We start from the raw sequence: 26,832 nt of genomic DNA on the forward strand, positions 1-26,832 counted from the left end.
AATTTCAAATGCAGAGTTTCAACCGAGAATTTACATTATGTATTTGACATAGGAGATCATCCAACTGCGGTGAAATGTTTGCCAATAACAGCGAAAACTTTAAGGTGAATGTCCGGTTTCAAGTAAAAGTCCGGTTCAATCTTTCAAATGGACGCGGGCAGAAAGGCCAAGCTCAGTGAACTTATATTCGCTGACTTGGACGATGCTGTTGAGCGGCGAAATCACTAACACGCTCGCAGTCGGGTTGGAGGCGGAAAGCTTTGCCAAACAAAAGACTGGATAGATTTACAATGCCTGTTGGCACATTCGCAAGAACATCACAGCTTACGAAGCGCGATTCCAACGTTTCGATTTGCTGTGGTACCGCTTCGATTTGCTCCGGTTCCAAAACATTCCTGCAAGACGTCACACGTATCTCGAAAGTTGACAACACGTTGTCAACGCTCCTAACATGAGCCAATCATATTTCTGCGTTGTGAGAGCAACGCGTAATTCAAACTCTTGGGCTTAGGCGGTAGTCCCTCCTTTCGCGCGCTCCTCGCCTCCAGGATTTCGCGTGGCCATATTTTTCTCGCGGTTTTCTTTCGCGTCACGCACGACTGACTAAGCGAAAGAGGGACTACTCGTAGTCTATAGTACCCTAGTACCCTAGTACCCTAATATCGTCCTACCTACTACCCTAATACCCTTGTACCCTAATACCCTAATACCTCAACCTAAAACCCTAACACCCTAGCTAACTCCCTCGTACCCTAGTACCTGAGCGCCCTAATATTCTAGCACCGTAATACTCTAACACCCTAGTACCCTAACACCCTTGTACCTTAATACCCTAATACACCAATGCCCTAACACCCTGATTCCCTTATAATTTTGTACCCTAGTATCCTAATACCCAATACCCTAATACTGAACAACCTAACAACTTAATACCCTAATACCCTAGTAGCCTAATACCCTAATACCCTGATACCCCAATACGCTAATAGCCAAACAGCCTAATGCCCTAACACCCTAGTATTCTAACACCCTAGTACCCCAATACCTTAAAACTCTAATACCCTAATACCCTAATACCCTAATAGCCTAATAGCCTAATACCCTAATACCGTAATACCCTAATACCCTAATACCCTAATACCCTAATACCCTAATACCCTAATACCCTAATACCCTAATATCCTAGTACCCTAGTACCCTAATACCCTAATACCCTAATAGCCCAGCACTCTAGTATCTAGTACCCTAACACCCTAATACCGTAATACCTTAGTGCTCTAATCCCCTAACACCCTAATACCCTAATACTCTAATACTCCGTTACCGTAATACCCTAACACTCTAATACCCCAACACCCTAGTACCCTAATAACCTAATAACCTAATACACTAACACCCTAGTGCCCTGGTACCCTAATACCCTAATACCGTAATACCTTAGTGCTCTAATCCCCTAACACCCTAATACCCTAATACCCTAATGCTCCGTTACCGTAATACCCTAACACTCTAATACCCCAACACCCTAGTACCCTAATAACCTAATAACCTAATACACTAACACCCTAGTGCCCTGGTACCCTAATACCCTAATACCGTAATAATCCAATACCCTAACACCGTAGTATTTTAATACCCTAGTACCCTAACACCCTAATACCCAGTATTCTAATGCTGTTTTATCGTAATACCTTAATACTCTAATACCCTAGTACCCTAATACCCTAGTACCCAAATACCCTGACACCCTAATACTTTAACACCGTAGTATTTTAATACCCTAATACCCTAGCACTCTAACACCCAAATACCCTAACACCCTAGTACCATAACACCCTAATAACCAGTATTCTAACGTTCTAATACCGTAATACCTTAATACTCTAATACCCTGGTACCCTAATACCCTAACACCCTTGTACTCTAGTACCCTAATACCCTAATACCCTAACACCCTAACACCCTCATACCCTAACACCCTTGTACTCTAGTACCCTAATACCCTAATACCCTAATACTTCAATACTCTAGTAGCCTAACACCCTAATACCCCAATACCATAATACTCTAATACCCCAATGCCGTAACATTGTTACACCCTAATACCCTAACAAGCTGGTACTCTAATACCCTAATACCCTAATACTCTAATACCCTAATACCCTTTTACCCTAATTTCCTAACAACCTAGCTATAACATGAATACCCTAATATCTTGATAGCCTAATACCCTAATAGCCTTCTACCCTTCTACCCTAATACCTTAATACCCTAATACCCTAACACCCGAATACCGTAATACCCGAAAACGTTAACACCCTAGCACCCTAGTAACCTAACAACCAAATATCCCAACACCCTGACACCCTAAAACCCTATTACGCTAAAACCTAAGCTGTATCTATGATAATAACAAGAATGTTACTTGAAAATATTGAACGGCCCCAGCTAGGATGAAACATGTTATAAGATACACTATTCTTTTTAACAAATATCAATAATTATTTGCGCTTTTATTATTTCGCAATTTCACGTATTTTTATTCAATTTTTTTCTTTTTCTTGGCTTCTTGTCATTCACAATTTACCCGTCGAAGACTGTAGTTCAGGGAGTGGAAAGCTTGCAATTTTTTTTAATCGTTTAAGCCAGAGATCGTTTTCAAATCTCAGTTTTAGTTTTACGTTTTATTCATTTATTACTTCTGTATTTTAGACATCTCACGTACATTTTAGACTTTTAATTTTTAGAGGACCTTCCTGAAAACCAACGCTATTTGACTGGAGACCTCCTCTTAAAATACTAACTTATTATTACTATTTAAGAGATAGAAAACATGTACCGTGTTTGTATCGAGTTATAGAAACACCAGAGGGAGTTTAGGAGCTTCAGAAATGCTGTGGGAACACGAGCCGCTGTTTCGACAGCTTTTTCGTGTTCTACCAAACTTTCTCGAGTGTTTTTATAACTCGATAGAAACACGGAGAACATGTTTTCTATTTCTTTTAGAAAACGCCGCGACGAAAACAAAAGGAAAAACAACTTGTTAACTTTGATTATAAAAATGTAAATTCTCTTTGTTCGCACCATCATGACGTCAACAGCTTGTGCTAGTTCTGTGTTTCTATCGAGGTTTAGTATAAATCTACTAGCGTTCTATCACGAATGCCGTTCTCTGATTGGCTACGCTACTCACTATCTATTTAACAAATAGATTCCATGTTGCCGTGCGTCTGTTCAGTAATAGATCACAGATGACGTCAAAATGTGGTAAGAACAAAAAAGTGGCACACGAGGCGATAGCCGAGTGTGTCACTGATGTTCTTACCACATTTTGACGTCTTCTGTGATCTATTACTGAACAGACGCACGGCAACATGGAATCTATTTGTTTTATATAATAACGAAACAAACTACCACCGATAAAGCTTTTTTTTATTTCAAAATCTTTCAACATAACTCGAAAGCCGGCCTTTGCCCACTTTGGCGAACACGAAAAAAGCCATTTGACGTAATCTATTGTCTATACAAATTGAAGCAATCTCATTGGTTGCTATGCGTAGCAAAGAATTGTGATTGGTCCGGGAAAATCACGCCACTGTCAAACTTGACTCAGGCGTCGCTTCTCGTGGAATGAAAACTTACAGCGAAAGCAGAATTGAACTGCGAAATCTACAAATCTCAAAGAAAATGCTGGATAAGTCAAGTCACTTTTTGTCATCAGAGCAGCCCTGTGAGCCGAAAAGCTTGGATGTTGTCTCGAATATTGCAGGAGTTGGAAAACTACGCTCGGAAAACTTGCGGCTGCGGTCAACCTGGAGGCCATTCGATTCGAGTTTTGAATGAAAGGAGCGTTAGTGATGGTGGAAATTTGTGTCCTCTGTGGTTGGTGATTCTCAAATCAGTTTGAAATAGTGTCGGAGACACCTTTTAGCTACGATACAGTTGGCCGTGAGCTGTAGTGAGCTATACTTTGCTCGCTGCTGTGCCCTGAAACGGACTGGAACATTCGCATCGGAAAGCAAGGTTATGTGTTTATTTTAACTGATTTTAAGAAGTGGTTTTGATGTTTCATTCCAGACAATCACTGTGTCAACAATTATTTTGAGACTGAGAAAAGTTCAATGTTTTAAATAAGTTAATCTCATAAACATTTTGTTTATTGGGTTTGTTAAATTCGAGACAAAGCAATGGTTCTCGGCTTACCAAGACTAATTTTGTGTTTGATTTAGTCTCGCTCGACTGCCGACTGAGACTGCTCGAGTATTTTTTCTGAGTCATTGTCTAAAACAGAAACGGCTTTATCTTTCTTCTTCCTGCTAGACTATGCTTCTGGTACCTGTTCAATGCCTGGACAAGACTTTCTTGTACCTTATCTTTTGCCCAGTCATGTAAAATATTATCTAAATTCTTAAAACTTTCCGCCATTTTAAAACACAGAGGGAAAAACTTTGAAATGATGACGTCAATCGTGCGTCTGTCCTCTAATAGATCATAGGCGAGAACCAATCAAAATGGGAGAATAACTTGGGTTATTATATAATCTGTGATAGATAGTGAGCAGCGTAGCAGTGTGCCCTTGTTAACAAAATAACGGCCGCTTCTTGGCGTTTTCGAAGTGTCTGTGAAGAGGATTTTGATAAAGTTTTGAACGACTAGTAGATTTATACTAAAACAATTAGATTATTCGCTCTCGATTTCTATGCGTGATAGTTGACGAGGGCTGCGCCCTCGTCAACTATCACGCGATAGAAATCGAGAGCGAATAACCTAATTGTTTAATAGAAGCACGATTTTTAACCATTCGGCGCGCGTATTTTCTTAGGACTGTTTTCTAAATACTATCATTATTATTTAATTTTACCAATAATATTACTTGTCCAGGGAGTTTCTGGCCCGAGAAAGCATTTTTCTAAGCTGGGGGGAACATGCTAGCTGTGGGAAGGCCGAGATCAGTTACAGCAGACAGTTTTCGGAGACCAAGAGAAAAGACAGAACTTCGCTACAACAGGTGAGTTTAATCAAAGAGCACAACCAAAACATCACCAGAACGCAACCCAAGAATGGATAGTGGTACAGCAAAACTGACCCGTGAGTAAAAACCCTTATTGTTCTAAGTCTGGCCATATACATGTAGGTTCTGTAAGTCCATTTTTGATAATGTCCTTAATTTCTATGAAGGAGGTATAGTTGTTGATTACAAAAAAAAAACCAAGAAAAAATGAATAAACTTGGGTTTAATCTATTCTGTACTGTATTATGTATTTTCTTGTAATATAAATGTGTAATCTCAAAGTCACACTCCTTGGTTAAAAGGTTTGTCCGGCTTAATTTAACTGTAACCCAAATATAAGAATCTGTTTGATCTAGCCTGGCTAAACAGTTTGTTCTTAGATTTTTGGGTTTTAAAATGGCAAATTTCAACCAGTAGGTTCTTAAATCACTGGGTTCTTACACGCGTTGTCTGCTACTTCTGTATCTTGTGTCCCACAACTCGGGGCGTAACCGAAGAGCATTTTACAAAACACCAGTGTTTCTGTTAACCTCTTAAGCGCTATTGGCTGCTAATAAGCTCATTGTTGTTCTAGGTTCTTATATCATAGGCAGGTCAGTTACTCTCTTCTTGGCTATTATGGTTAGTGGGCTTTCACAAACTGCGAACTGATGGCTTTAGTTTCTAGCCTATACAAAGTAATGGCAAATTCTCTCTACACAGCTCGCATCACTGAAATGTATTTATGTAGGCCCTGCAAAAAAAAGATGCAATTGTAACATAAGTAAAACGTTTTATCTGTAAATAAATTATTTCTTGAATAGTTATATAGAGTTTCTATAATAATTCCATTGTCGTTTTATGAAATCATTTGGTATTGCTTCTAAATACTAAACCTTTACAACTAACTCTACCTCTTTCCCTAATGCTGCTAAGCATGCCACTATACTTACTTTACCAATACCACTGTCCCCTTAAATCTGCTAGTCGTAAATCCACAACTACTTTTACTTTCAAAATCTCTGATATCGTCAACTCCACTACTGTACTTCTTATTCAATATCTTACCCTAATACTCTCCCTTACTAGACTTCTTACCCCATCAAATTACCACTTACTCCACCTCTTACTCTAAAGCTGTAACCAATTACATGTCAGACTACCACTTAATTCACCTCTTAATCTACAACTGTAACGTATTACACCACCACTTTCTCCACCTGTTACTCCTCAACTGTGACTAATTACACCACGACTTACTACACCTCTTACTCTACACTCTACTCTCTTTATCTCTTATTCTACAACTGTGATTTATTACACCACCCCTTACTCTAACTCTTACTCTACAACTGTGAGCAATTATACAACCACTTACACAACCTCTTAATCTACAACTCTGAGTAATTACAACACCGCTTATACCATCTTTTGCTTTACCACTGTGGGTAATTACACCACCACTTACTCCACCTCTTACTCCACAACTAAGACTAATTACACCACCACTTACTACAAATCTTAGTCTACAGCTGTGAATAATTACACAACTTACTCCATTTCTTGCTCTGTAAATGTGTCTAATTACACCACCACTTACTACACCTCTTACTCTAAAACTGTGAGTATAATGACACCACCAGTTATGCCATCTTTTACTCTACAACTGCGACTAGTTACACCAACACTTGTACCATCTGTTACTCTACCACAGTGACTAATAACACCAACTCTTACTCTACAACTGTGACTCAATAAACCACCACTTACTCATAACCACCTTTTACTCTACAAATGTAACTAATTTACACCACCACTTTCACCATCTGTTACTTTACAGCAGTCACTAATTACACCACCTCTAGATCTTACAATACAATTGTAAGTTATTAAACCAAGACTTACACCATTTATTACTCTGCAACTGTGACAATTTACACCACCACTTACACAATCTCTTACTCTACAACTGTCACTAATTGCACAGCCACTTACTCCACCTCTTACTCTACAATTGTGACTAGTTACATCACCACTTACTACATCTATTTCTGTACAACTGTCACTAATTCCACCAACACTTACTCCACCCCTTACTTTACAAGTGTAACTAATTACACCACCAGTTAAACCACCTCTTACTCTACAACTGTTACTTATTACAACAGTACTTACACTCCCTCTTACGCAACAACTGTTATTAATTACAACACCACTTACACCATCTCTTACGCGAAAACTGTTCCTAATTACACCATCACTTACACCATCTCTCACTCTTCAACTGTAACTAATTACACCACTACTTACACCACCTCTTACCCTACAACTGTAACTAATTACAGCACCACTTACACCATTTCTTATTCTACAACTGTGACTAATTACACCACCTCTTAATCTAAGACTGTTAGTAATTACACCACCACTAACTCCATCTATTACTTTACAACTGTGACTAATTACTCCGCCACCTACTTTATCTCTTACCTTTCAACTGTAAGTATGATTACACCACCTGTTTCAGTATCTCTTGCTCTGAAACGATGATTACTGCTCCCACTGATAGTTGCAACACCTCTTACTCTACAACTGTGACTTATTACACCGCCACTTTCCTCCACCTCTTACTCTACAACTGTGATCAATTAGACCCACACTTTCTCTACCTCTTACTCTACAACTTTGACTAATGACACCACCACTTACACCATATCTTACTCTACAACGGTGACTTATTACACCGCCACTTACACCATATCTTACTCTACCACAGTGACTAATTACAGTACCACCTACACCATATCTGACTCTTCAACGACTTCTTCAACGACTAATTACACCACCACTTACTCCATCTCTTAGTCTACAACTGTGACTTATTACAGCACCACTTGTACAATCTGTTACTCCAGAACAGTGACAAATTACACCACCACTTACAGCCTATCTTACTCTGGAACCGTGACTTATTACACCACAACTTTCTCCATCTCTTACTCTACAACTGTGAGTAATTACATCTTTACTTGTACAATCTGTTACTCTACAACAGTGACTGACCACTTTCACCATATCTTACTTTAAAACTGTGACTAATTACACCACCACGTACTTCATGTTTTTCTCTACAATTTTGACTAATTACACCACCACTTTCAAGATCTCTTACTTGACAACTAATGCTAATTACACTACAACTGTGACTAATTACACGACCACTTACTCCATCTCTCATTCAACAACTGTGAATTATTACACCAGTACTTTCACCATCTCTTACTTCACAGCTATGATTGATTAGACTACCACTTACACGATCTCTTACTCTACAAAGTTAACTGTGACTAATTGCACAACCATCTACTCCACCTCTTAATCTACAACTCTGAGTAATTACAACACCATTTATACCATCTTTTCATTATCACTGTGAGGAATTACACCATCACTTACTCCACTCTTAATTACACAACCATTTACTCCACCTCTTAATCTACAACTGTGATTTATTACACCACCACTTACTCCATTTCTTACTCTACAACTGTGACTAATTACACAACCACTTGCACCACGTCTTCATCAGCAACTATGAGTAACTACAGCACTATTTACACCATATTTTATTCTATCACTGACAGTAATTACACCACCACTTTCTCCACCCTTACTCTATAATTTTGACTTATTTTACTACACCTCTTAATCTACAACTGTGAGAAATTACAACACCACTTACACCATATCTTACTCTACAACTGTGACTTATGACACCACCACTTACTCGACCTCTTTATCTAGATCGACAATCGTAACTAATTACATCACCAGTTGCGACATCTCTTTCTTTACAACTTTGTCTAATTTTACCACCACTTACTCCATGTTTTTCTCTACAGCTGTGGCTAATTACACCACTGCTTACTCCATCTCCTACCCTTCCACTGGAACTAATTCTTCTGGACTTAACAATCACCCGAACTTTAAGTATCGTCATCAGTAATTTAACTTCTACATTTCTTTAGAAATGTATGTGACATCACTTCTTACAGTTTAATTTATAATTTTTAGATTAACTATTTAAGTAACAGTAACTCCAGCACCTCTTTCTTCTCTTAGAATTATAACCAATGTCATTACTTGATCATTGTCTTCAACTATCACTTATTCTACCCTCGTTAAGTTTCTGAATGCTCAATCATATATACAGCTAATTCTAAAATCTCTACCAGTCGTTAGCAATAGTCGAGTTTATACCTGATGTTGTACAGGCAGTGTGTGTTGTAGATGTTTAGTCAGTGATAGTTGTTTTAGCAATTGCAGTTGCCTAAAATACATGACATGACTATAAATGACATGAACATGAAATCTGATTTCAGCATTTGATAAGGAATACAACATAAAGAAATGCAATCTACATTGTTTTTAATTTTGGCCCACTCAGTCTACATCACAATGAGATAAATTTTTAAATTAAACTAATCGTTTACAACATGTTTGACTGACTGTTGACTTCTTTTATTTTATTACGGCAAAGATTAATTTCCTGAATACAAAGGCGGATGTCATGATGTTGACGTCTTAAGTATGTATTTTGCACAGCATTTCAATTTACGTCTGGCATGGTTTTCAAGCTGTGACTAATGTATTTTCCGACCAAGTGAAAAATATCAAAATCAGTGTGACAAACTAACTAATGAAGAAGTTGGAGAAAAATGTATGAACATTATATTGTGCACGTTTTTACAGAGATAATGTAAATGACATTAAGACCGGAAGCCTTCTTGCTTTACAAAAATAACAAGTGTCTGTCTATGCAAAGGGCTAACACTCAACGAAATTTGTCGGAGGATACACACTTTGCACTTCTCAAGGGGAAATTGTTAGATTGTTATATTGGTATAACTAATTTCTTTTAAGGGAAGTGTTCATAAACAATGTCTAGGAAACATTTCTAGTCAACCTGCTTTTCTCGGACAAATTAGAAAAGTCGTCTCGAAAAGGACATGCCAGCCATGGTCGTTCTCTCGGATAAAAGTATTCCTGTTTTATCGTTTTATTCCGTTTGTGGAGCGAGCCTTTCTGAACACCGAACATGGTAATTGTTACGGCCATTATTATCCCAAAACTCCTTGTGTGAAACGCGATAGCGGATTGCAAACTCCATATGCCGATTTATTTCAAAGTCATGAGGTATTGAGATACGAAAACTAAACGTTTCTGTTCTGCCATCCGAGCAAGTGGACATGAAATCCGCCCAAATGTCTCGATACGTCTCCCATCCATTAAGTGTAAATCTGACAGTCACCTCTTTCATGTAAGATAAATTTGTCACCCGAATAAGCCCGGTGATAACTAAGTTATTGCACACGATGTACTCGAGGCACACATTCTGGCCGTAAACCCTCTTCATGAAACTGTCTGTCGATTCTGGAGGTTGAACGAAACACGGGTACAGACATTTTACCCGCTTTCTTGGTGCCTTAGTGTCGTCACAGTTGGTTTTCCATAACGCGTTGTCTAGTGTACATAAGTTGTCTTCGCTGCTGGAGGGTGTAATGGTTCTTACAAACTCAAGCTTTAGGCCAACAAAATCCGCAAACAAAACTCTTTTCACCCTGGACGTTGTAGAAGTTGGCCCAGAGTCCTCAACCTGTCCGTTCGTTTTCATTGCTGTACGAGTACCGGACAACTGTCAAGAGGGTTGTCGAGTAAAGTTGACCTTGTGTTATGTTGACTTTGCACGACATGCGTACCTATGAAAACTGTCACGCTTTTCAAAGGTTGTGAGTTAGAATTGAATGATTGGTTTTGGTGAATTTGCAAAGATCGTTTGTCTTATGACTCTAATTCTAATCTCTTTAGGTTAAAAGCGTGTATTTAATTCTTCTACCCGAAGATACTGTATCCGAACTGACGACTTTAGCTTTGGATTCTAATGTGGCGCGTAACGTAAATGTAAGAATTGCGTTACTTCAGACTTCAGTAGAAGAAAAAAGAATGAGAAAAATGGCTTTCAAAGTACTAAGTGCCTGTTTTTCATCACCGCTAGATAATTCGATTCTTACAACGCTATTGTAATCTAATTGTTAGTGTATTTAGAGCAATTTTTATCAAGAGAGCGCATTCGTAGATGCACTAGGACCCACTAGATAACTGAATTATCAAATAAAAATCGTAGAGAGAGAAAAATTCTAAAAATACATACATGCAAATTTTAAGAAGTCACTAAAAGGATCTAAAGATTTCGAAAAGAAAAGTTTTTATTTTAGTACTTACTGTTGTATCAAAACTTTTTCCTTTTCCTAACGGGTAAGACAACTTTGATCCACAATGTAAGATTATACCACAGAATTAATAGTCCCCAAACGTACCTACAAGCCTCTCTCTTGACCGAGAAATACGTTTTGTGTTTGAGTGGCAAGGTTTGCAACGGTTTTTATAAGGGTTTTATTGATTGAAAGGTAAAAAACCGTGACTTAATGCATGTAGACGCAAAAATGCCGTTGCACTTTGAATTATCTCATTTCGTTCCTATAGATACCGTTAATATCGCCCCTCCTCTCCGGGGGAGGGGGCTACTCCCTTATATGGGCCATATAGGTATGTGCGACCCCAAAGGGTATGATTCTTTAGCCGGTTTGGTTAGAAATAGGGTATCGATTTTGGCCATTTTGATCTCAAATAGGGTATGGGTTTTGTTTTCTAGTCTTGAAATGGGTATTTTTTTTTTTTTTAAGACAAAGCTGAGATATTTCAGCTTTATCGATAAGATTATCAACAAAAGCCCTTCTCAATGCCTTAAACATCGGTCTAAGCTGGGGAACTAATTATAAGGCAGGTTTGACTGAAAGGTATGGATTTAAGGGTCAGGTCTTAAAAGAGTATAAAATTTTTGGTTAGGTCATAAAGAGAGTTTCTAAAATCGCAGATTTTAGTCTTAAATAGGGTAAGGGTTTTGGGTGCGGGTCGCACACCTCTACCCAATTTTTCTGACAGTACCTCCGGGCAATCAGCACAATTGCATTGAATTGTTGTGGACGAAAGGAGAGAAATATGGACAAACATAAAGTCTATATGCAAATCTTAATCTATCACCAGCAAACAACACCGCCACTATGACGTATAGGTTGAAATCGTACGTGCGAGAATTAACGTCTCGGACACCGGTGGGAGCACCGTCGTGAGAGTGAAGTTCAAGGTCACATTTTTTAGTACACTCAGGCATGCGACTTGTGCAAACCCTAAGGGAATTTAAGCAAAGCATTGAATGATGTAATGTTTCCTCTGTAGACGGGTGTGTCATGTTGCACGTAAAATATGTTTATATTACTCGCTTTTATATGAAGTCTCAACATTGACCGTCAAGGGTTGCCTCACTAAAGATTTTAAAAATATCATTTGCTAGATTTTCCAGTTTGTAGTCTCTCACCAGCGGAAAACAATAGCGGGAAATCAATTTGTAAATGGCAAAATTCCGACCAAAAAAGAACCAATCAGATCGTTCAAATATACCCATGCAAGACTACCTTGCCATATAATAACATGATTTACTTCAGGAGTTTTAAAGGCCATTTGTCTCCCTTAAGCGAAACGGCTTTGGAAAAAAAAAATCGATAGGGTAATGAGGCTCACTACAAACAAAACAACAACAACAACAACAACAACAACAACAACAAACAAGACAGTGAAAAAATATATAAACAAATTATTCACCTCCTCAAAAATACGGCTTAGTTAAAATTACATAGTCAACGTCTGCTTTGGTGAAATTGTTACACGAAGGACAGCTCTTTCGGCGACGGATCTCAAGGACGTCACATCTAAAGAACTAAAAGAGTTCAGGTCATAATTTGATGGTTCAGGTAAGTTAATACATATCGGTTCCTCTTAGGGCGTAGTCCACTGATCACAGAGTGCACAGATCTCTTAGATCAGTGAGGATACCCTCCAAAATGTAAGCATTTAGAAAAAAAATTGTTGTTGAAGTTATTAACATCTGTCTTCTAGATCTGTAGCTAAAACCGCAAACACCAACTCTGCCACTGTCGCTTAAGTTGTATCTAGGGTTTTACAAGTTATGCCGACGTTAGTTTGAGCATAATAGTAAGGCAAAATGATCAAGACTTATGCCGTAGTAGTAGTGACAAAAACTGGCTGATTCCGGGCCTTAGGCAGGCAGAGAATAATCTATTACTACCTGGTGGTCTCAACATGAAAGAAAGCTGAAAATATTGAAAATATTAAAAATATTGAAGGGCTTAAGCCAGAATGAAACATGTTATAAGATTTAACATTCTTTTAAACAAACGTTCATAATTACTTGCACTTTTATTATTTCGTAATTTCAGGCATCTTTATTCTCATTTTTTCTTTTTCTTCGCTTCTTGTCGTTTTCAAATTTTACCAATAATGTTAATTGTCCAGGGAGTTCTGAAATAATGGGTTTTTGGCCCGAGAAAACACGTTTCTGAACGGAGCAACTTGCTAGCTGTTGGAAGGCAGAGATCTAGCTAGATCTGTTACAGCACACTAAACAGTCTTCGGAGACCAAGAGAACAGACACAACTTGATACAGCAGAAGAGTTTAATCAAAGAGCACAACCAAAACGTCACCAGAACGTAACCCAAGAATGGATAGTGGCACAGCAAAAACCCGTGAGTAAGAGCCCTTATTGTTCTGGCCAAATAGGTTCTGTAAGTACATTCTTAACAATGTCCTTAATTTCCATGAAGCAGGTATAGTTGTTGATTACAAAACAAAAAAAAAAAAAAAAAAACGAAACAAAGTGAATAAACTTGGATCTAATCCTTAAATATATAGTATTTATTCTCTACTGTATTATGTATTTTCTTGTAATATAAATTTGCAATCTGAAAGTCACACTCCTTGGTTAAAAGGTTTATCATGATTGAACTGTAACCCGTATATAAGAACCTACTTGATCTAGCTTGGCTGAACAGGTTCTTCTATTTTTTGGTTTTAAAATGGCAAATTTCTGCCGGTAGGTTCTTAAACCACTAGCTTCTTACACGCGGTGTCTACTACTTCTGTATATTGTGTCCCACAACCCGGGGCGTAACAGGAGAGTAGTTTACAAAACACCAGTATTTATGGTAGTCTCTTAACCGCTATTGGCTGCCAATAAGCTCATTGTTGTTCTAAGCTATTATATCATAGGCAAGTCAGTTACTGTGTTCTCGGTTACCATGGTTAGTGGGCTTTCACAAACTGTGCATTGATGGCTTTTCTACATTTACAAAGTATTGGTAAATTGTCTCTACACAACTCGCATCACTGAAATGTCTTTATTTAGGCCCTGCAAAAAATAGATTAAATTGAAACATCAGTAAAACTTTTTATCTGTAATTATTTCTTGGATAGTTATATAGAGTTTCTACAATAATTCCATTGTCGTTTCCTGAAATCATTTGCTATTGCTTCTCAATACTGAACCTCTACAACTAAGCCATCTCTTTCCCTAACACTGCTAAACATGCCACTTTTCTTAATTAACTTTATCAATACCGCTGTCTCTTAAATCTGTTAGTCGTTAATCCACAACTACGTTTACTTTTCAAAAATCACTAATTCCACTACTGTCCTTCTTATTCAATATCTTACCATAATACTCTCCCTTACTACACTTCTTACCCCATTCATTACCACTTACTCCACCTCCACAACTGTTCGTTGCTGATCACACCACCACTTACTTCACCTCATACTCTACACCTGTGAATCATCACACCACCGCTTAATTCACCTATTTCAGTACAACTGTGACTTGTTACACGACCACGTACTACACCTGTTACTCTACAACTGGACTGATTAAACCGTCAATTAATCCCACCCTTTCTCTATAACTGACTAATTACACCACCACTTACTCCACCTCTTATTCTACAACTCTGAGTTATTACACCAACACTTACTCCACCTCATACTTTAAACAGTTACTGCGAATTATTACACCACCTCTTACTCTATAACTGTGACTTATTCCACCACCACTTATTCCACCTCTTACCCTACAACTGTTAATAATTACACCACAACTTACTCCTCCTCTTACTCTAGATATACAACTGTGACTAATCAATCGTACACCAAAATCAGGATACACCATCTCTTACTCCACAACCGTTAAGAATTACATTACCACCACCTACTCCACCTCTTACTCTACAAATGTGACTAATTATACCACCACTTACTACACCTCTTACTCTACAACTGGACTAATTAAACCGCCAACTCCTCAACCTCTTTCTCTGTAACTGTGACTAATTGCACCACCACTTACTCCAGCTACTTCTGTACAATTGTGACGTATTACATTACCACTTACTCCACCTCTTACTCTACAACTGTGACTAATTCCACCACCACTTATTCTACCTCTTACTGTACAACTAAGAATAATTACACCACCGCTTACTAGAAATTTTACTCTACAGCTGTGAATAATTACATTACAACTTACTCCATATGTTACTCTACAACTGTCACTTATTAAAACACCACTTACTCCACCTCTTGCTCTTTAACTGTAACTTATTACCTCACCACTTACCCCACCTCTTACTCTAAAACTATGACTAATTACACCACTACTTACTCCACCTCTTACTTTACAACTCTGATTTATTACACCATGACTTACTCCTGCCCTTACTCTACAACTGTGGTGAATTACACCACCACTTTTACCATCTGTTACTCTACAACAGTGACTCATTACACCACCACTTCCACCATATCTTCCTCTTAAACTATGACTAATTACAGAACAACTCACTACACCTCTTAATCTACAATTCTGACTAAAAACACCACCATTTATTCCACCCTTACTCTACAACTATGACTAATTTCTGCACCACCTACACCATCTCTTACTCTACAACTGTGAATTATTAAACCACAACTTACCCCACCTCTTACTCTGCAACTGTGAGCAATTACACCACCACTTACTCCATTTCTTACTCTACAACTGTGACTAGTTACACCACCACTTACCAAACCTCTTACTCTACTACTGTTAATAATTATACCACCACTTACTCCACCTCTTACTCCATCTCTTACTCCACCTCTTACTCTACAACTCTGAGTTATTACACCACCACTTTCACCATCTCCTACTCTACGACTGTGAATTATTACATCACCACTTACCCGACCTCTTACTCTACAACTGTGACTTATTACACCGCCACTTACCCTAACTCTCAATCTACAACTGTGACTAATTACACCACCACTTTCACCATCTCTTACTATACAACAGTGAAGTACTTAAACCACCAGTTAAGCCACCTCTAAATCTATAATGGTAGGTAATTACAACACCATTTATACCATCCTTTATTCTACCACTGTGAATAAGTACACCACCACTTACTTCACCCTTACTCCCCAACTGTGGCTATTTACTTCGCCACTTACTACAAATTTTAATCTAGTGCTGTGAGTAATTTCACCACCACTTACACCATCTCTTACTCTAAAACTGTGAATAAATTCACCACCATTTACTGCACCTCTTACTCTACAACCGTGACTTATTACACCACCACTTACTCCATGTTTTCTCTACAGCTGTGACCAATTACATCACCACTTTCGACATCTCTTACTTCACAACTAAGACCAATTACACTTATAACAGCTCTTATTCTACAACTGTCAATAATTACACTACCACTTACACCATCTCTTACTCTACAATTGTGACAAATTACACCACCACTTACTCGATCTCTTTCTCTAGAACTGTGACTAATTACACCACCACTTACACCATCTCTTCCTCTAGGTCTACAACTGTGACAAATTACATCACCACTTACTCGATCTCTTGTTCTACCACTGTGACCAATTACACCACCACTTACTCGATCTCTTTCTCTATAACTGCGATTTATTACACTACTACTTACTCCAGCTCTTAATCTACAACTGTGACTTATTACACCACCACCTACACCATCTCTTCGTCCAGCACTCTGACCAGTTACACCACCAGTTACACCATCTCTTCCTCTACCACAGTGATCAATCAAGGAACCACTGACACCATCTCTTACTCTACAACTGGCAGTGACTTATTACATTATTACTTACTCCAGCTCTTAATTTACAACTGTGACTTATTACAGCACCACTTACACCATCTCTTACACTACAGCTGTGACCTATTACACTATTACCTACTCCAGCTCTTAATCTACAACTGTGAATTATTACACCACCGCTTACACCATCTCTTTCTCTACCAGTGTGACCAGTTACACCACCACTTACACCTTCTCTTACTCTACAACTGTCACTAATTACCCTACCACTTACACCATCTCTTACTCGTCAACTGTGACCAATTACACCACCACTTACACCATCTCTAACTTTACAACTGTAACTAATCACACCACCCTTTACTCCACCTATTACTCTACAACTGTGACCAATTACACCACCACTTACTCGATCTCTTTCTCAACAATTTTGGTCAATTCAACCCCTCTTTCACCATCTCTTACACTAAAACTGTGACTTATTACACTACTACTTACTCCAGCTATTAATCTACAACTGTGACTTATTACATCACCACTTACACCATCTCTTACTCTACAACTGACTCATTACTCCACCCTTTAATCCACCTCTTACTCTTACTTTGGTCAATTCAACCCCTCTTTCACCATCTCTTACTCTGCAACTGTGACTTATTACTCAACCTTTTACTCCACCTCTTACTCTACACTGTGACCAAATACACCACTACTTGTACCATCTCTTACACTAAAACTGTGAGTCATTACACTACTACTTACTCCAGCTATTAATCTACAACTGTGACTTATTACATCACCACTTACACCATCTCTTACTCTACAATTGTGACTCATTACTCCACCCTTTACTCCACCTCTTACTCTACAACTGTGACCAATTACATCACTACTTGCACCATCTCTTACACTAAAACTGTGAGTCATTACACTTCTACTTATTCCAGCTATTAATCTACAACTGTGACTTATTACATCACCACTTACACCATCTCTTACTCTACCACTGTGACTCATTACTCCACCCTTTACTCCACCTCTTACTCTACAACTGTGACTCTACAACTGTGACCAATTACACCACCACTTACACCATCTCTTACTTTTAAATCTGTGACTAATTACAGTACCAGTTACTCCATCTCAGATTCTACCACTCTGACTTATTACATCAGCACTTACTCCAGCTCTTAATCTACAACTCTGACTTATTATACCACCACTTACAACATCTTATACTCTCCAACTGTCATTCATTACACTACCACTTACTCTCTCTTCCTCTACAGCTCTGACTAATTACACTAAAACTTACACCATGCCTTACTCTAAACCTGTGACTTATTACACCACCACTTAATCTAGCTCTTACTCTACAACTGTGTGTAATTACACTAGCACTTACACCATCTCTTATTCTACAACTGTCACTAATTACATTACCGCTTACACCATCTCTTCTTCTACAACTGTGACCAATTACACTACCACTTACACCATCTCTTACTCTACAACTGTCACTAATTACACAGCAACTTACACCATCTCTAACTCTACAACTGTGACTAATTAAACCACCACTTACTGGAGCTCTTAATCTACAACCGTGACTTATTACATCACCACTTACTCCACCTTCTTACTCTGCAACTTTGACTAATTACTTAACCACTTACACCACCTCTTAATCCACAACTGTGAGTAATTACACCACCACTTACACCATCTCTTACTCTACAACTGTGACTACATACGCCACCACTTACTCCATGTTTTTCTTTACAACTGTGGCTAATTACAGCACTGCTTAGTCCATCTCCTACAATTCAACTGTAACTAAATTTTCTGAACTTAACTCAATCACCCGAACTTTAAGTACTGTCTTTTGTAAGTTCACTTCTACATTTCCTTAGAAATGTATTTGACATCACTTCTTACGGTTTAATTTATAATTTTTAGATTAACTAGTTTAGTAACAGAAACTCTAGCTGCTCTCTCATCTCTTAAAAGCATAACCAATATCATTAACTTGATAACTGTCTTCAACTGTCACTACTTATTCCACCCTCTTTAACTCTATTAATGCTTATACATCCATATATACAACTAATTCTAAACCCTCTAGCAGTGGTTAGCAGTAGTCGAGTTTATACCTGATGTTGTACAGGCAGTGTGTGTTGTAGATGTTTAGTCAGTGGCAGTTGTTTTAGCAAATGCAGTTGCCTAAAATACATGACATGACCATAGATGACATGAACGTAAAATATTTCAGCATTTCCTACGGAATACAACATAAAGAAATACAATCTACATTATTTTTAATTTTGATCGACTCAGTCTACATCACAGTGAGATAAACTAACCGTTTACAACATGGTTGACTGACTGTTGACTTCTTGCTAATTTATTATTGCAAAATTATTTCCTGAATACAAAGGCGAATGTCTTGATGTTGACTTGTTTTCTTAAGTATGTATTTTGCATAGCATTTCAAGTTACGTTTGATACGGTTTTCAAACTGTGACTAATGTATTTTCCGACCAAGTGAAAAATATCAAGATCAGTGTGACAAACTAAATAATGACGACGTTGGAGAAATATGTATGACCATGATATTGTGCACGTTTTTACAAAGATGTAAATAACAAAGACCGGAAGCCTTCTTGCTTTACAGAAATAACAATTGTCTGTCTATGCAAAGGGCTAAGACTCAATGAAATTTGTCGGAGGATACACACTTTGTAGTTCTCAAGGGGAAATTTTTAGATTGTTATATTGGTATAACTAATTTTTTTAAGGGAAGTGTTCATAAACAATGTCTAAGAAACATTTCTAGTCAACCTGTTTTTCTCGGATAAATCAGAAAGGCCGGCTCGAAAAACACATGCCAGCCATGGTCGCTCTGTTGCATAGAAGCAATCTCGTTTTATCGTTTTATTCCCTTTGTAAAACGAGCCTTTCTGAACACCGAACTTGGTAATTGTTACGGCCATTATTATCCCAAAACTCCTTGTCTGAGGCTCGATAGCGAATTGCGAACTCCATATACCGATTTACTTCAAAGTCATGAGGTATTGAGATACGAAAAATAAACGTTTCTGTTCTGCCATCCGAACAAGTGGACATGAAATCCGCCCAAATATCTTGATACGTCTCCCATCCATTAAGTGTAAATCTGACAGACACCTCTTTCATGTAAGATAAATTTGTCACCCGAATAAGCCCGGTGATAACAAAGTTATTACACACGATGTACTCGAGGCACACATTCTGGCTGTAAACCCTCTTCATGAAACTGTCTGTTGATTCTGAAGGTTGAACGAAACACGGGTACAGACATTTTACCCGCTTCTTTGGTGCCTCAGTGTCGTCACAGTTGGTTTTCCATAACGCGTCGTCTAGTGTACATAAGTCGTCTTCGCTGCTGGAGGGTGTAATGGTTCTTACAAACTCAAGCTTTAGGCCAACAAAATCCGCAAACGAAACTCTTTTCACCCTGGACGTTGTAGAAGTTGGCCTAGAGTCCTTAACCTGTCCGTTCATTTTCATTGCTGTACGAGTAACGGACAACTGTCAAGAGGGTTGTCGAGTAAAGTTGACCTTGTGTTATGTTGACTTTGCACGACATGCGTACCTATGAAAACTGTCACGCTTTTCCAAGGCTGTGGTTTAGTTAGAATTGAATCATCGGTTATGGTGAATTTGCGACGATCGTTTGTCTTATGACTCTAATTCTAATCTCTTTAGGTTAAAAGGGTATATTTAATTATTCCAGCCGAAGATACTGTATCCGAACGGACGACTTTAGCTTTGGATTCTAATGTGGCGCGTAATGCAAATGTAGGAATTGCGTTACTTCACACTTCAGTAGAAGAAAAAAAAAAATGAAAAGAAAAAAAAAAAAAGCTTTCAAAGTACTAAGTGCCTGTTTTTCATCACCGCTAGATAATTCGATTTCTACAACGGTATCATAATCTTATTTTTAGTGTAATTAGAACAATTTTTATCAAGGAAGCGTACTCGTAGATGCACTAGGACCTACTAGATAACTGAATTATCAAATAAAAATCGTAAAGCAAAAAAATTTTGAGAAGTCACTAAAAGGATCTAAAGATTTCGAAAAGAAAAGTTTTTAATTTAGTACTTACTGTTGTATCAAAACTTTTTCCTTTTCCTAACGGGCAAGACAACTTTGATCCACAATGTAAGATTATACCACTGAATAATTCCCAAAAGTACCTACAAGCCCCTCTTGTGACTGGGAAGTACGTTTTGTGTTTGAGTGGCAAGGTTTGCAACGGTTTTTATAAGGGTTTTATTGACTGACAGGTAAAAAATCGTGACTTGATGCATGTAGACGCAAAAATGCCGTTGCACTTTTAATGATCTTACTTCGTTCCTATAGATACCGTTAATATCGCCCAATCCCCTCCCGGGTGAAGGGGGCTACTCCCTTATATGGGCTACATAGGACGTGCGGCCGTCTTGGTCAGAAATAGGGTATCGATTTTGGCCAGTTTGGTCTCATATAGGGTATGATTTTTTGCACTAGTCCTGAGTTCGATATGTTTTAGCTAATATTTCATCATTTTCGATAAGATCATCAACGAAAGCATTTCACAATGCCTTTAACATCGCTCTGAGCTGGGGAACTAATTTCGTGTAGGAAAGGAGAAAAATATAGACAAAAGCAAAGCATCTGTGCAAATTTTAATCTGCTCAGCAAAGAACACCTCCACCATGACGTTGATGTTGAAATCGTACATGCCAGAGTTAACGTCGAGGACACCGGGGGGAGCACCGCCATGAGACTGAAGTTCAAGGTTATATTATTCAGTACACTCAGGCATGCGACTTGTGCACACTTAGAAATATGTAAGCAATGAATTGAATTATGCAATGTTTCCTCTCTAGACGGGTGTGTGATGTTGGCTGACCTAACAGACTGCACGTAAAATATGTTTATATTATTCGCCTTTATATGAAGTCTCATCATTGACTGTCTAGGAATTGCCTCACTAAACGGGAACATTGTAATTGTAAAAATCATTAAACGGTAGGAAATGAGACAGCTTGCAGTCTGAGGGGCCACGCCAGTGTTTTCATTTTCTTAATATTCATATTTTTTGCGCGACAGGCTCCGACGGTTTATTAATTGCCTAAAACAGGTCATATACGTGACCTTCACTCTTCATAAGTTGCAAATTTTTAATTGTTTATCAAGGTGTCTGTTTGGTGGTCACTGGCACGTGCCGTAAAACAGGCACGAGATTTCTTAAACTCATTAATAATTCACTGAGTTCAAACAAAGGGAACATGACCGTGACGGTGTTTGGATAATCTGATCTAATTAGAATAGATTTTTACAACTTTATTTCTCCGTTTTCTCCTTAGTTATAATTTCGATTAAGAATATATATCAAATATTAAAGACAGTGTTTGACCACATTTCCAAACGCTTCGAAAATCGTCAAAGATACTCCGCTACGCGTCGTGTTTTCAACTGTCTTTTCGGTGTTTGGAAATGCAATCAAACACCGTCTGTTCGTCTTTTTTCTTCAAACACCTTTTCCATATTTCCTTGATCTTTCGTCAGATAAAATATATCTGAAGCAAAGAGGTTCAAAATGTCGGCTAAAAGATTGGAGCAAGTTAGGTTGCAAACCGAGAATTGAAGCGATATTATTTTCTCCCCAGTGTAACAACAAAATCAGTATTTACATTTTCATTTTTATTCAGTGGAACCTTGACTTTTGGAACCTCCAAGGGAAACGAAAATTGGTTTGAAAAACTCGCGCAGCTTGAGAAATCAGGGCTAAAATTCCAGTGTTTACTGAGACAAGGGAAATGACTTTAGTTTGAGTTATCTGGAAGGCTTCGAGATTCCACTGTATGCAAATCTGTTTGAACCTGATTAGTTATCTCCCTCTAGGAACATTTACGTGGAAGAGTAGATCCTTTCGCGGTTCTGAAATCTGGCTGATGTTATAAAAGAATGAACATAGCTCAAATACAGAGAACTCAATGTCAAGTACTCTCCTTAAATTTCATTGCTGCAAAACAAAGCAAAGCATACTACGCTGTTTAATACAATAGGAAATTCGTTATGTAACTTGTCACGCGATCTCGTTGTACCGTCCAAGCGCATTCTTGCCTCCAGATCTCCGGTGGTCGGCTACTCGAAACGACATTTTAAATCGAGTTGCACTGGGGACGAGAATGACCAAAGGTTTCTTAGCGAAACAAGACTGCTTAGGTGCACGACAGACTAGTGAATCAGTTGTCGACTGTGAAAATGAGAAGTGGTCTCTGATGCTCTTCCTCACATTAGGGTAAAAAGGTTTTTAAGAAACCACGTTGCACATTCCCACGAAAATTTACGGGGAGTACGTACCCGCCCTGGGTTAGGTATGCGCGTGTCGAAGAACCGTTGGCTATTTATTGCCACAATAAGTTTTTAATTGTCCGTATAAGTTTCTTACATTATTTATAGTTTATTACATTATTGTTTATTACAAGTTTATTCCCATTACGGAAATTGTAAACATTTTTCATTACCATTCTGAAGATGAAGTATCATAACTTCGAACACAATATATATTTTACTGAATGAGACAAATATCTAGCTAAAACATAAGCTGGTAGAAACACTCATTTTGCTTAAACGTCCTTTACAACAGCGTCTGCAACTCAAGGAGTGGAATCACAGATAAGGAATGGATGTCAAAGACGGATAAAGTGACAGAATATTGTTTCCGTTTGTTGCAAGGGAAGTCATTACTACGAAAAATAAAACAACTTAAAACAGTACATATGGGTTATTGACCAAGTGTGAGGTCAAGATGGCTACTGATATTGGTAAAGTTCTTTATTGACTGTTTATGGACCGAAGAGCAGTCGAGGTCTTTAAACAAGTAAAAAAATAAATAAATAAATAAAAAAATAATAATAATAAAAAAAATCGAGGGCAACACTCAGGTCCTGTCCACACTATGCCGGAGGAATTTGAAAACTTAGCCGCTTTGTTTCTACCGTTGGGTCTACCGCCCATTCTAATCAGTCACCATAACGGAGCTTTTCGAAAACGCTCTTCAAACCGGAGGGATTTGAAAACGCCGGCTTATCGTTTTCGTGTGGACAGAAAACATTTTGAAAACGGAGCGTTTTGAAGACGATGACCTCACGATAATCAAGTGATTTCCCTGCTCAAGTTCTTTTTCCAAAAATAAATCCAAAACGACCGGTGATTGTCGCGTTTTCAAATTGCTCCATCGTTGTGTGGATGGGGCTTCACATCGCGCACAATGCCGCGACATATCCGGGACTTAAATGTAGAGTGCGCGCGAAATTTAATTATTAATTAGGCTGCCGATGGTTAAACAATAAAGAAAATGACCAGAAAATGGCCGACTACGCATACTTGTTTAGAGTTTACGTGCTTCATACATGAGCCATCTTGACTAAACGAACTTCGTCAATAAAAGATTTATTGCATTTCATAGAGGACATTTTGTGGTCGGAAAGAAAACCACTAACTACAAATGTGACTACGGGATACAGACAGATATATTAAAGTTCTCAACGGGTAGAATGGAAAATGAGGCTGGATAAGATGGGACTGGAAGACGGAATTTACAAATGTTTTACTGCAATTTATAGTTTGCTTAGCGTTTAGTTTAAACGCAAAATGATTCTTTACATTGAAACGAAAATATGATATTAAGATTTATATTAAGCAAAAAAGTCACTTTGATACTTGCAGACTCATCAGATACAACTCGATAAAATGTATTCTGCTGTGTGCCGTATTTCGACAGCAGTAGATGACTTTGTTCCGTGTTTACATGTATAGCGTCATCTAACCACGAGGTGGGTAGGGAAAATTCGAGACACCGTTATGAAAAACCGAGACGCAGTCGATAGCTTGAAAGCTTTCGAGAATTCTTCTTGGCTGATCTTGAGACAGAAATAATACTGGGCGATACCTTGGAACAACTGGTCAATTCGCTAAATCAAAAAGTTCAAAAAGTTCAAAAACTTTGGTTTTTTATAGAAATCAAGTTTAAATATCTTTTTCTTGGATTTTTCCACTTTTTCTCTTGCTCAGCTGGTGAGCTTAGTCATAACATTCCTTCTGCTCTGACCCGGGTGCTGCACTGTGCAACAGCAGGTTCATGTAAACACTTTCTTTCAGTAACCTCATTGTATTACACAATTTAGAAGAAAGTCAGAATCTTAAGAATGGATGACAAAGCTTTTTCGAATCAGTTGCTCCTTCTCTTATTTGTAGAAACATGGCGCGTTGGGCTGGTAAAGTTCTCGGGCTTTTTGCGGCCATTTCATTTCACTTCTTGTCCTTAGCTTTAGGTATGTTACGCTGTAATAATGTTTCTTTTTTTATATTTGTGTAATATTAGTTTAACGTTATGACTCGATATGACACCTTTTTATTGACTCTCAATCGTGGTAATTTAACATCGTTAAATCCTCGGGATATTTTCCGTCAGTTGTCATCTAAAATGTTAGTCATTTGTCATTTTGTTGTCAGGAACAACATTGAAGGCTTGGCCTTTTGACAGGAACTGTCGAACCCCTTGTCAGTTCTGAGTTCACGGATTATATTTGAGTCGTTTTTCAGTTGTCAGAACCGGAAAGCCGTTGGTTAAAGGAGCTTCGTCACGGTTTGCGGATCTTGAAAACTTTAACCTAAATATTTCAAGTTTGTCGTTTGTAATCCGTGTTAATCTTCTCCATCCTTAGCCATCCTTCTTCCTTTATGGGTTATTAATACCTCTTTGGTGTTTTTCTATCTTATTAAACTGTTATTGTCAGGTTTCCTACCATTTAAAGGTAATTTTGTACGTGGCCAAAATAACTCAAAATACCGTGACTTAGCTCCTTTAAGACAAGACACTACTATGAAAGGCAAATACCAGTGAAATTGGGAAAATATTCAGTTTCTCGAAAGCTGTGAATAATTTGTGGGAAAAAAAACACTTGTTACTCCATACTCGGATTTGTAAAACTGTAACGTCACTTCAAGAGATTCCTTGTGCACTGCGGGGTGCCACTTTAACCTGCTCTGGGAGCTGAGCAATGAAAGGTTTTTCTTCTCTTAGCCCGGTGTCAGCTGGTTGGCCAATAGCAGTGACCAGTTATCCTTGAAATCAATATTCTATTCCCTATAATTATTCCTTTCCTTCCTTTTGTTTTCGTTTCCTTTGCTTCGCTTTCTTTTCCTTTCCTTTTCTTTATTTGTCTTTCCCTTTGTACTCTTTCTTTTATTTTCTCTTCTTCACCTGTCCTGTCCTTTCGTTTCCTTTCCAATCCTTCCCGTTACAATGAACTCTGATGTTTTTTTTGACCGTGTTGCGGATGAAACCCTAGTGTGTGACCATTCAATTATAAGCTGTTTAGCAGTACTTTCACGTGGTACTGTTTATTATGCTGTACAAAATGAAGGGGGTTCTAACTTTTAAGTCTGTGGATGAAACCCTAATGTGTGACCTTTCAAATGAAAGCGAACGAGCAATATGTTCGTGTTGTTCTGTTTATTTTTGAACATTTCAAAAAGTGGAAAAGTTGCTTAACATTTTTATCCATTTTTGTTTCACTTTTCATAGCTTCCTATCAGGTGAGGATCACTGGTGGATGTGCAGAGACCACATTAGGTGATCGATCCCAAAATGAAAATCCAGAAATTCCCAGCATGAGCTGGATCCAGACTCCCTCTATCGTCGACATGGGAACGA

At 38.1% G+C, this 26,832-nt stretch overlaps 3 protein-coding genes across 3 annotated transcripts in view; 1 reads left to right on the forward strand and 2 right to left on the reverse strand.

Moving 5' to 3' along the window:
* Window positions 1-4,230: 4,230 nt before the first annotated feature.
* Window positions 4,231-26,832, forward strand: part of LOC110055061 (uncharacterized) — a 40,067-nt gene continuing 17,465 nt past the window's right edge. Inside the window, exons 1-2 of the mRNA XM_089287939.1 lie at window positions 4,231-5,008; window positions 26,704-26,832. Of these exons, the coding sequence (XP_089144065.1) occupies window positions 26,790-26,832 (43 nt within the window). The 5' untranslated portion in view covers window positions 4,231-5,008; window positions 26,704-26,789. The remainder of the gene's footprint in view (window positions 5,009-26,703) is intronic.
* On the reverse strand, window positions 9,736-10,766 carry LOC110053804 (protein phosphatase 1 regulatory subunit 3D-like). Its single transcript, XM_020760090.2, has one exon. The coding sequence runs from the start codon at window positions 10,662-10,664 to the stop codon at window positions 10,050-10,052; it is 615 nt and encodes a 204-aa protein (XP_020615749.2). The 5' UTR covers window positions 10,665-10,766; the 3' UTR covers window positions 9,736-10,049.
* On the reverse strand, window positions 13,563-21,158 carry LOC110053803 (protein phosphatase 1 regulatory subunit 3D-like). Its single transcript, XM_020760089.2, has 2 exons — window positions 19,234-21,158; window positions 13,563-14,313 (listed from the first exon to the last, which is right to left on the reverse strand). Exon 1 carries the CDS (start codon window positions 20,627-20,629, stop codon window positions 20,015-20,017), a length of 615 nt encoding a protein of 204 aa, XP_020615748.2. The 5' UTR covers window positions 20,630-21,158; the 3' UTR covers window positions 13,563-14,313; window positions 19,234-20,014.

The sequence above is a fragment of the Orbicella faveolata genome, unplaced genomic scaffold, assembly GCF_042242905.1.
Source record: "Orbicella faveolata isolate gen_17 unplaced genomic scaffold, um_ofav_v1 contig_15, whole genome shotgun sequence".
In the NCBI taxonomy this organism is placed as follows: Eukaryota; Metazoa; Cnidaria; class Anthozoa; order Scleractinia; family Merulinidae; genus Orbicella; species Orbicella faveolata.

Coding starts and splice junctions, on each gene's coding strand:
- LOC110053804 (XM_020760090.2), bottom strand. CDS start 10,664: ATGAAAACGAACGGACAGGTTGAGGACTCTGGGCCAACTTCTACAACG.
- LOC110053803 (XM_020760089.2), bottom strand. CDS start 20,629: ATGAAAATGAACGGACAGGTTAAGGACTCTAGGCCAACTTCTACAACG.